At 30.3% G+C, this 12,711-nt stretch overlaps 2 protein-coding genes across 8 annotated transcripts in view; one reads left to right on the top strand and one right to left on the bottom strand.

Annotated features, from left to right (window-relative positions):
* Positions 1-5,537, top strand: part of LOC106458116 (probable Bax inhibitor 1) — a 16,053-nt gene extending 10,516 nt beyond the window's left edge. Inside the window, exons 7-8 of one of the 2 annotated variants that reach the window (XM_013917576.2) lie at positions 621-690; positions 3,021-5,537. In XM_013917576.2, coding sequence (XP_013773030.1) covers positions 621-690; positions 3,021-3,074 — 124 coding nt within the window. In that variant the 3' untranslated portion in view covers positions 3,075-5,537. Of the gene's footprint in view, positions 1-620; positions 691-3,020 lie in introns of those variants that run through there. The other variant, XM_022384182.1, reaches the window with a different exon arrangement.
* Positions 5,538-7,941: 2,404 nt separating this feature from the next.
* The window catches only part of LOC106457899 (thioredoxin domain-containing protein 3 homolog), a 43,531-nt gene continuing 38,761 nt past the window's right edge, over positions 7,942-12,711 (bottom strand). For 2 of the 6 annotated variants that reach the window (XM_022384136.1, XM_022384131.1), the window contains one exon: positions 7,942-10,687. In XM_022384136.1, the coding sequence (XP_022239844.1) occupies positions 10,218-10,687 (470 nt within the window). In that variant the 3' untranslated portion in view covers positions 7,942-10,217. Of the gene's footprint in view, positions 10,688-10,883; positions 11,520-11,568; positions 11,625-12,711 lie in introns of those variants that run through there. The other 4 variants (XR_002610298.1, XM_022384167.1, XM_022384147.1 and 1 more) reach the window with 4 other exon arrangements.

The following is a 12,711-nucleotide window of genomic DNA, read 5'->3' as shown; positions in this document are numbered from 1 at the left end:
TATATATATATATATATATATATGTATGTATGTATGTATGTATGTATGTATATGTGTGTGTGTGTGTGTGTGTGTAGGTATATAAATAAATAAATAGCTTTCAAACTGTTGATTATATCAATTGTTATTAGGTGATTGAATCAGCACTATAAAACAATAATGAATTAAATATTACGTTACTGTTATCGATCCAAGTTGTCAACTTATTGTCATAGTAGATAATGTCTGTGATAATAGCACCCAGATGTGTTGGGTATATCCCATCAATCAGATAAAATCCAAATGCTGATGTTAAACTAGTCAGCCATCATGGAAAATCAAACAAGGGTCCGAAACTGAATGCTTACACCCACAACGTCTCAGCTTCTACTGCCTTTCACTGTCTATAGCCAGTTGTAGGAAGGCAGTTACCCTTAAGTTTCTTAAAGTAGAAATGAAACCACCCTAACATTTAACCTAAAGTTTAATTAGATTAAATATATATATTACATGCACGCATGAGTTTTTAATATCAAGCCATTTTTATAGAATGTAATTTTATCAAGCTTGCATTCTGTTAATGTAGATATGTTGTTTATTTTTTAATCTGTAGGTCATTCTGTATTATTTCATTTTTATAGGCATTCAGTAGACCTGTTTCTGGACTTTGCAGACCTGTTTCGAAAGTTACTGGTTATTCTGACTCAAAAGGTAGGTCAGGAATATTTCTTTTCTTTGAAGCTATTGTCAAAAAGTATTAAGATTTTTACACATTACATTACTTATAAACTGTATAATGGTCAGAGTTCTTGTAATGTAGATTTATGTTAATTTCATTACTAAAAACAGTATACTTGTTCCAAGCTGGTATTAGATAATTTTAGTGTTTTTATTAATTGTCATTTCTTAAAAAAAGAGTAGAGTACACTTACCTCAAGCAGTTGTTAAGTAAGTGTTTCTGTATTTTAATACTACTTATGGAAAATATTTTTGCCTATAGCTCTTGGCACAGTGGCTAACATGTCAAACTATGGAGCTTGGGTTTTGTAGTTCACATTATTCTACCCATAACCTCCATCAACATCTTGCTCTTGGTAGATTATAAATGTGATAGTCAAACCAAAACCAATTATTCAATCTGATAAGAGTAGCCTAAGAGTTAACAGTGGACAGTGTTAACTAGCTGCCTTTCCTCTAGTCTGTCACTTCACAATTAGGGGGGGCCTAGCATCGGCAGGTGGTTAGGGCACTCGACTCGCAACTTGCAGGTCACAAGTTCGAATCCCTGTCCCACCAAATATGCTCACCCTTTCAGCCGTAGGGCGTTATAATTTGACATTCAATCCCATTATTCATTGGTAAAAGAGTAGCCCAAGAGTTGGTGGTGGATGGTGATTACTAGCTGCCTTCCCTCTAGTCTATCTTTGCTAAATTAGAAACAGTTAGCACAGCTTTGCTCAAAATTCAAAACAAACAAAACCAATCAAAATTAATGATAGTTAGCTCAGTAGCTTTGTGCAATATCCAGCAAACAAACAATCTTGTATGTTACATTATTTATAAACATTTGTAAAAATCTATTTGTAATTAGCTTGAGGTTCTATACTTTTATTTATTTAAAAACTGTACAGTTGTTGAAAGCTATTTTAGATGATTTCTTGTATATGTAGTGTGCAGTGTAGGAAACATTCAGTGTTTGTAAGTTATGTCTGATGTTTAGAAATGTGTGTAACATATTGATTATAAGTATTTATTTTACAACTAAGGTGAGAGTACAGAGAGTTGAGTACATTATATCAGTAGAAAATTGAATGTGCAGATCTGAAACACATGATAACCACAGTCGATATAAAGTCACGGTGAAACGGCATTCTGTGGCATTTTGTATATAGTGCAATGTCACTAAAACTTGATCACTTTTAGGAAGGGTATGTAAACTGCCTTTTCATACATTTAGATCATAAAAATGCTTTTGGTTCAAGGATTAAACATTTTCAAGATGAGGATAACCCTTGTGCTTAGTAACATTGGAACACAAATGTATTGAACATATGGGGCACCAGGCCATCCAGAAAGATCTGTAACAAGTCATACCCCAATTATGGTAACCAAATTACAGAATCTTGTAACAGGTGAGAATCCATGAACACAAAGATCAATGGCAAAAGCCATCCACATGTCCCAGGTAACAGTACACAATATATTTAAGTAAAATTTCTATCTGGAAAAGCAACACAAGTCATTTATATACAAGTTACTTCCACAACTTCAAGAAAGAAATACAAACTGTAGGAAACTGTATGAACAGTACCTATCTGGGGGAAAAATAGTAGTACGTGGTGACACTTTACAAAGCGTATGCATATCTTAATGCCTGTAGTAAGTCTCATGCTGTTTTCTACCATTCAATAGGTGAACAAAAATTCCAAAGTGATGTGCTGGCTGTATGGAAATGAGGCCAACAAAGTTTATGTTCACCAAGAAAAGGCTTTTAGTCACACCTCCTGTTCAACTGTTGCATACTTCAAGCTGTTGGAGATTAAAACTGGCATTTATGCTATTCCACATGTAGCTTTAACAGTTAAGTCAATGCAACACTTATAAATTTCTGTTGGATCGGACTGTTGAAACAGCACTGAGAAACTGTTATTCTTGTGCATTGGATGGATTATAGAAAGCATTCAGGGAGAAGTGGTGTGCTGGACATGACAACTTTACAACAGAGCCTTTTTTCAATGGAAATTATGCTGCAGGGCTATTGTCTAGTTGCACAGTTATTAGATAAAACAAAACCAGATGTGGTGACATGGACTGTAATGAAGTGGTGAGGCTATAAAATTATTTTAATATAATGTACTCAACCCTCTGTAGTCTAGTTCTTGAACTAATTTGTATTCAGCTTGGGACTGGTTATGTTTTTTCATTATAAACTTAAAATAGGACTAGTTTCAAACTTCATTTCTTAATTTTATGGCATACCTGAGTAACTCTTTAATTAGTAGATATATAAATGAGACTAAATATATATTTTTTTATTTTAGGAGAATTCAAGGAAAACACGACAAAAGGAAAATGATGATTCTAAGAAAGAATAATGATGAAATACACGTTTTCTCTTCTCTTAGCTATTGAAGTGAACCAAACTGCTTGCTTGTGCTTGTCATACTGAATGAGAATATTTGTCTGACTTAAGCACTTCTTAACCAACCATATTTTGATTAATTTATTCTATCTAATAAGTGTTTTTTTATGCGATCATGTAATTCAATAGTTATTTATGTGTATACTTTATGTTAAAGAATTGTTAATATTAGGTGCCAGAATTAGCTGTTTATTACTTTCAAAAGCAGGAGAACAGTAGTGCTACCAAACTTGGCACATATTTTCATTCTACAAATCAACGAAAACATTGTATTTAAGAAATCAAGAGCACACAGGGAGATGCCTCGGGTATTACTTGGAGACCTTAATGCTTTCTGTTAAATGCTTTTTACATGTAGTTTGCTATATTGGTGAAAACTACTGTCAGGTGAACAGTGTAAGAAAGACAGTTAAGAAGTTCTAAGCTTTTACTGTTATAACAACATTTGAAAGAATATCTTTTTGTACATAAGGCATGGAAAGGAGCAAGCATTTTGCCTGATGTACTGCCTTGTCTTATTTTTCATATACATTTAGATGACCGAAATTTATAGGTACTAATATACCTCAACAAATATTTACTAGGCTAGTTATGTTCCAAATACTTCTTTAAAATTTGTATAACATTCTCTTTGATTGACATTAAAGCTATCTCATATCATGCATGTTACCACACGGAAGCTGGAAACCAGATTACTGTTCACAGTAAACTTTGTCATTTTGTTCTGTTTAAGTAACTGGAAAGTCTTTTAGTGTGGTGTTAGATCATTGAAAGCTTTAAAAAATATTGTATAAGCTAGTTAAGTAGTTTTAAAGTATTGTTAACATACTTTCGATGCCATTAATTGTCAGTATTGTTTTAATCATGCGTAAAATGACTGACAGAATCAACAGATGACGATCCATATAAATAAGGTTAATGTATATGTGTCATCATGCTACAAAAATAGCTTTTACATGGAATGCTTCAAATTGTTTATGCCATCCACTCACAGCTTGTATATGTATTTAAAAATAGCATTAATATAACACTTACAGTTTCTGATAATGAAGTTAGAAAATAAATGTTTGTGTGTGCGTGTATATACATTTATGTCTTTATTATTATTTAACACAAATTATTAATTTGTTTTTTACATGATATTCATCTATGTGTACATTATCTAAGTATTAAAAATTAAGTAAGAATGAAGATTTGGTAAAAGAAACTGAGATTAAGTTTTGTTCAGTAGTAGTTAGTATGTATATATATATATCTGTATCTTTATTTCAACAGTAACTTCAGGCATTTAGTATGTTTTACAAAGTAATTTGTGTTGTTTCTTGGTTTTAATAAAGTTGCTAGAACCTAACCAACTGCTAAAACTATAGTCAGATATACTAGATCATAATATACAAATAACTTGTTTTATTTTTTTATATTGTCATGATCTCTTGTATATTACATTTACTGTCCTGTCATTAATTAGTAGTGTTAAGATCTCTTAGTGTGTATCTAGTCCTATACTGGCTAAGTCAGTACTTATTTTCATTATTTAATGATAAGATTTTTTTTTTTTTAGTTTTAATGATGTCTACAGTAGTAAGGAAAGAAAATCTTGCATGTGTAGAACTAAAGAGAGCTTCTTACCAATGATTGTGGAAGAGGAGAGATAATATCTAACAAGAATGAGTATGGAATTAAGGCTTATCAATGATCTGTGTGCAAGTTAGAAAAGTAATATCTCATTAATGATGTGTGTGGAAGTTATGAAAGCTTATCAGTGATGCTTATAGAAAGAAATAATACCTTCAGTAAAATACGCTGGAGTGTAAACATGTTTCATAGAAAAGAAAACGTTTTTCCCAGTAATAAATTTATCATCTCAATGTTTTGCTTTGTGACATCTTTAGAAGGTTAAAACCCTATTGATAGTGCTAATAGGCTCAGAACCAAGGGTTGATTAAGGTGGGGTCTGTAGCCCCAGACCCAGACTCAAAAAAAAAAAAGGTCCATTATGAGGTTAAGTTTTTTTTTTTACTTCAGTCACAATCATAATAGGCCCTGGTGGAAAACTTTTGTCCTAGGCCTGTCTGACCCTTAATTCAGAACAGCCAACTCTGTATTATCTAGTAGTTGTTCTAAGTCCACCACAATGATCAATTGTGTTAACCTTTTGAAAAAGCCACAAAGCTAAGCATTCAGTTAATAAAAAGTTTTTCTTTGGGGTAATATCTCAACGTTTTATGAGGAAGTAAAGAAAGAATAACGTGTTAATGGTGTATGTGGAAGTAAGGAAAGAATAGCTTATGAATGGTGTGCATGTATGTGGAAGTACATGTAAGGGGAGAATAAGTTGTTAGTTATATGTGTGGTAGTAAGGAGAAAATATATTATCAATGATGCATGTAAAAGAATAACTTATTAATGATATGTGTGGTAGTAAGGAGAAAATATATTATCAATGATGCATGTAAAAGAATAACTTATTAATGATGTGTGTGGAAGTAAGGAATGAGTAACATGAATAGTGTGTGTTTGTATATGTAAGTGTATGTAAGGGGCGAATAAGTTGTTAGTTATATGTGTGGTAGTAAGGAGAAAATATATTATCAATGATGCATGTAAAAGAATAACTTATTAATGATGTGTGTGGAAGTAAGGAATGAGTAACATGAATAGTTTGTGTTTGTATATGGAAGTGTATGTAAGGGGAGAATAAATGGTTAGTTATACAGTGGAAGTAAGGACAGAATATATCATCAGTGATGCATGTAGAAGAATAACTTATTAATGATGTGTGTGGAAGTAAGGAATGAATAACATGAATAGTTTGTGTTTGTATATGGAAGTGTATGTAAGAGGATTATTCTTCTACATGCATCACTGATGATATATTCTGTCCTTACTTCCACTGTATAACTAACCATTTATTCGTTATTAATGATGTGTATGTGTGTAGGTAACAAAAGCGTAACCAATCAGTGATCAGAGAAGATCTGTGTTTAAAGTCAACTGGCTTACAATTTCAGAAATGACACTCTTGGTGAGGATTGACTATTCAAAATAGGTCTTTGTTCAAGTGTCAACAGATCTGTTCTACTTCTCTATATATATTTTCTCCTGTTAAGCTGACCTAGTATTCTTAAAGTTGAATAATACTTACAAAACAAGACTAGCTCTGGCTATCAAAGTTAACACAAATAAATTATTAATCTTATTAAGTAAGTATGATTTGATAAGAATAACATAAGTCATGAATGAATAAAGCTTTTAGATCACATGAACTCTAAAACTTGTTTATTTCAGAGTAAAAAGAATTTAAAGCACTATTGTTCTGTTTTGTTTTCATCTTTTTAACTTTGTACTATCCAGAATACAAATGTTATGTCAAATTTAACAGAGTTAAGACTTACCCAAAACTTTTGAAATGGAACTAATGAGTACTTGATCAATGTGTACAAAATAAGTGCAGCTCTAGCAAAAGCAACTTGAGTACATTATTAAAGCATACAAATGAATGACTTATGTGAATATATATTCAAAAGCTTGTAGAAAAAGTGTAACTCTGGTTGGAAACTATCAATGAATCTTTGATTAGAACAAATCTAATGTGACTAAAGATTACATAACAGTAACTAAAAGTATGATGTTTCATTAACATGTTATAAACTAATTTTATGTTACCTTCAGAGATATGATGCATTTATACATCTTAATTTTCATTTAATGCTGTAAAGTAGCATTTTTAAACAAGTTAGTAAACATTTCAGTATAGTGTGTGTATGTTATACATGATAAAGATAAAGGTGCTTTTTTGTCTAGTCTTTATAAAAAAAAACTAATTATACATTTGAGATAGTATTTTTTACAAAGTTTTGAATATTTTATTAGTTTTCTTTGAGGAGTGTTGTTCAAAGTTATTTTTATTTAACACTATTCAGGTGTATGAGCTGTTTATTATGGTACAGTAGGTGTCATATGTTTGGCTAAGTTTTCAATAAATATGAATTTCCAGCTGTAACAAAATACATTGTGTTGAGTGAAATTTATTGGTAGTAAGATGATTAAAAGACATTTTTTGTGCGATAGAAAAATTATAAACTAAACTTTTTTTAATAATTGTTTTGGCTTTTGAGTAGGTGTTTTATGTGGTGATGTAAGTTAAATTCATACTTCTGCTATTAGAAATCACCTCAGTACAAAGATAACTATTAGCACTAACATTTAATATGCAAATACTTAAATGCTTTATGAACAAGTGAAACCAACTGTTTTGGGAAATAAAAGGTCCATTTGCCCAAAACAAATAACACTGGTAAATGACTAGGACAAACTGTATAAAAACAATTTAATATACCTAGTAACAATTTATTAAAAAGTAACAAAATTATGTATTGAACTAAATATAGCAATATCACAGCAGTGTTATTACAAGATAAACTTTGTCCCCGACTAAGAATGGAAACCAGAAAATAAATTGTTCCATCTTTGGAATATGTTTTTGTATAAAAACAACAGGAATTAAAGTACAAAAACAGACCTGTATTTCACAAATTGTTAATATCGATAACCTGGTAAAAGTAGTATCCAGTACACAATCTTTTCATGAAATTAATAGTATTTGTCATCTCTCACATTCAGATTTCACTTCTAAAATAAATTCATATTATATAACTGGTATTCTTAACCAAAAATTCACAAATTTACACCCAGAACATTTAACATAAAATTATGTTAGAAAATATTCACAACCCAGTCACTTTTCTGGTAAGTTAATAAATATCAGGAACATAATGTAACAAGCAGTTACCAGCTTATACTTTAATTTTATTCATTACAGATGTCACATTGTTCTTCATTAAAAATGCAGCCTTGGTCATGTTTAAAAGATCATGTCCAGTGAAGATAACACACTTAAACTTGGTAAGAAGAGTGTGCCTAAAAAAGACAACTGATATGACTATAAATTCAACCAAGATTGCATGGACCATGTTTAGAAAATATAAGTGTGTGCGGGTTTACAACATTAGTTTTGTCAAGAATGAATGGAGTTAAAACTATACATGTTGACAATATTAAGTTTGACATATGAGTAGAAAAAAGAAAAAAATTTAATTTGAAGTGGCAAGATCATCTCTGTGAAAGATGAATGAAGATTAAAATACCAACTTACAAGGTTGTGCTGCTGGAAGATGAGCTAACCTTGACCAAATTTACAAGATCTGTTTTAATAGTTAAGTGATGAAAGTAAACTTAGTCATTAATATAATACAAGTTTTAGTAAAAATACTATAATTATAATAACGAAGTAAGGTGTGTATAGAAATGTGAGGTTAAAATAACAAACACAGTCAAGACTACAAGGTCATCTAAAGGTGAAGGAAAATCTTTAAAAAATGTATTTTAGTATGCTCAATATGACTTACAAGGAGGTGTTCATAAAGATGTACAACAAAATATCTGATGTATAAATTATGTTTCGATTTCCTGGTGTTTTTATTATTACAGTTAATACATAAATATTCTAAATTAGTAAAAACAAAGTTATAATAATAAATACACTGAATATCTAATGTAGATTAGTTGTTAATCTATAATCAGGTGCATAATAAAGAAGAGTAAAGTGAAAACAGTTAAGGTTACAAAATAAGAGATGTGTGAAATAGGGTGAAGTGAAAAAATTAACTACATCTAGGTTATGATATTGTCTTGTCAAAATGCATTTAAAAAACATACTTAGTCATGATTACGAGATTTCACTAAGAAGATAAACTAAGTTAGAATTATAGGATCTGGTTTAATAACAATGTGTAGATAAACTTTTTTGTTGTTTCACAAAACTGGTCTTTATAAGGAATGAAACTAATAAGTTTAAAACAGGCTTCATAACCTGATCTTGAAAAAATGAGTAACTTGAATTTTATAAAAATCATTATTAAAGGGTAAGGTTCTTAAGACATAAGTTTGTTAAATGTAACAAAAGTGTACGAAGTCGAGTGTACTATGAAAAGTGAAGATAAACTCTGATTACGATAAAGATCAGATGGAGTAAAATTGATCAATGTCAATCTTGGCCTACGACACAACAAAAAGTCTAAAACTGAAATAATTTTTATCGAGGCTACATGATTATGTTTAGTACAGATGAGCAAAGAAAAGCACAGAAAGTTAGATAAAGTTAAATTAATGGAGTATAAGATGCTGCAAGATTTCTAAATCAGGTTTAGTAAAATGACTGAAGTGCAGATAATAAAATTAGTATTAGAGGTTACAAATTTAGATCCAATAAAGACAAATCAATTAAAAATAAAATTGACCATGCTTAAAAGATCTGGTTGGTAAAGGTTTAATTGAAAATATAAAGCTGTCATGGCTACAAGATGAGGTCTAATAAAGACTGATGAGAGCTGAAACCATCAAATTTTGTCAATCTTGCAAACTGGGGTCTATAAAGGTGATGAAATTGAATACAAGTTTGGCCAAGAATACCAACTGAGGTATTAGATTGTCAACTTGAAAGTACATTCAAAACGAAACTATTAAATTCAGTGAAGTTCATAAGCTGAAGTCTAGTGAAAGATGGTGCATTTAAAATACCAAGTGCAATCAAGGTTACAAATTTATGTCTATTAAAGATTTGTCAGTTTGAAACAGTACATTCAGTCAAAGTTACAAACTGATCAAGTCTCGTTAAGATGTATAAGTTGAGGTAAACATATTAAAGAAATTACTTTTAGCTATACTGAAAACAATTCGTGCTTCCCTTATTTTCACAGAACCTTATATTGTGTACCTCAGCTGACTACTGAAATATGAGTATTTGTTTTTGTACATTTTAGTGACTTAAAAAATACTTAATTCTCTACCTTTTTATCCAAACTATTAACTTACATTTTCTCTTACCGACTTTCATTAAATTACTTTCTCAATTTATGTCAATAATCATGGTCTGTGGAAAAGTTTACTAGCTGTTATGGTTCTCTTCTTTCTGAAATTAAGGATATAAAACTTTTTTTTTTTAGATACCATACTTTGTCTGGTTTATTTTGACTTTTTATCTGTAATCAGTAGTTTATCTTCTGTTTTTTCTTTTATATTTTAATGTACCCAATGATTAATCTTCTGTTTTATTTTCCTCTTCTTGTATAACCAATGACTGATCTTCTGTCTGGTCTTGATTCTCCTTTCTAGATAGTGAGCAATCTTCTGTTTTCATTTGATCTATCTGTGAAGCCGCTGATTTATCTGCAATTTGATCTTGATTCTCCTCTCCAGTCAGTTGTTTCTCGTCTCTCTTGAGTTGATCTTTTTCGACAGCCAATGATTTATCTTCTGTATTGTTTTGATCTCTAATTACACCCAGTAATTTATCTGTTGATGTTTCATTTTGACCTGTCTCTGGAAGTAGTGGATTATCATCTTTCTTGACTGTATTTATTTTGTGTTCTGTATTTTTTGTGTGCATATTCTTATTGTTTATTTTTGATTCTGATGGATGGTCTTCTCCTATACCATTGTTTTTTTCTGTAGCTACAGATGTATTGTTTCTATCTGTGCCTTTTTGAGTTGTGTTTTCATTCTGATCTGCAAATTGTATATAAAACTAGAAATTAAGAAAAACTTAATAAACCAAAATGAATTACAACTTTTCTAACATAACAATGAAAAATAACTAAATGTCAGTATGTTTAAATAAATGGAAAATAAAACAAAATCATAATTTTTACTTTGTTCAAAATGAAATATATTTAAAATATCTACACTAAGTTAAATAAACAATTTTTCAAACTGATATCTTAAAATAATTCATGGTTAGTATATCTAAATAAGGCTTCAAACCTCGTTATAAAGGGACCTTTCTGTGTTACTTTTTGTCAGTGTCTGATTTATTGTAGAACTTGTTAGATCCATTTTAGATGATAAAAAAAAGATGCAGTGAGATTTTACTACTGTAAGTACAAATAAAGTAAAATAATTATTTTAGTTCAGCTGTTTTGTTTAAAAGTATATACATCTTAATGAAATGTGACATGCAATACTGTTGAATTTTTTACTCAACATTACTAATAAATTTGAAAGACAATAACTCTATGTTACCTAGAATTTTGCGACATTAACTCTGAATCCTACATTTCTAAAGTTAATATATTCATAAATAATACTTGTTGTTACATTAAATCCATTTTCTCATCTAGTGTTGCTTCTTAAACCAATTCTTTCCTTTGTTAAATCTCATAAAGTAGTTTTTCTTGGATCTTGAAATAATTTTTCAGTTTCATGTATACTTACCAAGGTGTTGTTGAAGAATATTTTGTTGCACTGTCATATGTTGATTCTTCCAAAGAGGAAAACAAAGCAGTTTGTACAACTCTTAGATCTGCTTAGATTGAATCAGTTGAACCTTTTCTTCCTCCTCCTGTTCAACACAACTGGTCATTAGATGATGAATAAAGACATCATTGAAGCCTGTTCTCAAACCTCTATTCAAATTCATACTCCAGGCAGTTTCTTTGATTTGTTCCTTAGAATATAATTTAACAATTACTTGCTTTTATTTTTATTATTCATAATCCACATGTGTGATCATACATAGTTTATTCCATTGTAGATTGGCTCAAAATACTGTAGATTGATTAATGAATGATTAGCTTTTACTCATCATGTCTTTTCTGAAGTAAAACAGAATGAAAACTTTTCAAATCTAACCATTGCCCTGCTCATCTGGCAGCTTTCATCAAAACATTTTATGAATGTGCCCACATGTCTTCTTTTAAACTGTAAATTTCTGAGGTTCTTTCTTTTTAGGATATTAATTGTGAGACAGGTTCTATCTCCTTTGGGAATAATGTGGCCTCCTTTTAAGATGAATATGGTCAGTAAGGACAGGTCATACTTGTTCCTGTATGTTTATAATATTTTTATTCTATCTAAACCTCATGGATAATTCAATCACAGGGCTTGCTATAGATTCATAATTTACACTTCCCTTTCATTTATTCAAGATGGAATCTGTTCATTTTCCTCCATGGTTGTCCCTTCTGTGTTAATCTTTGCATTGGAATATAACAAACTTCAGGCTTTATAACTACTTTTATAATGTATTCTGTTGAAACGGAAATCTTCTGCCTTAATAGCAGGTCTTGTGAGTCTACCAGCCCAAAGCATAAGATCTCAGCATTGTCTCCTTCATTTCATCAGTTTGATGAATTTTTTGTTTCTGAACAAAGCTATATCCTTCTACATTATAAAAAACTTAAAAGGTGGCTCTTTTTATTGTTGTTCCTTTTCAGGTCCTTTGCACTTAGACATTGTTGCTTTTAATGAACTATTTAATTTATTTTTCTAAGTGAACATCAATAAAACTCAAATTTGAATTTAGTAATAAAAACTCTTTTTTTTTCACCTCCCCCTCAACTACTGAAATCTTATGTTGGATTATCTTTAGGAAACCCACTTTCTCTTTCTGCATCAAAATGCCACTGTTCTAACAACTAGTCATTGATGAATCCCATATTCTATTTTCCTAAGATTATTTATTTATAATGGCTGGAGACGGCTTAAATGGGTAATGAAGAAAAACTTTAATATAAGTTTAACATGACAGCAAA

This window comes from Limulus polyphemus, unplaced genomic scaffold, assembly GCF_000517525.1.
Source record: "Limulus polyphemus unplaced genomic scaffold, Limulus_polyphemus-2.1.2 Scaffold20, whole genome shotgun sequence".
In the NCBI taxonomy this organism is placed as follows: domain Eukaryota; kingdom Metazoa; phylum Arthropoda; class Merostomata; order Xiphosura; family Limulidae; genus Limulus; species Limulus polyphemus.
Note: the sequence above shows the minus strand (reverse complement) of the source record. Positions and strands in the feature narration are given on the sequence as shown.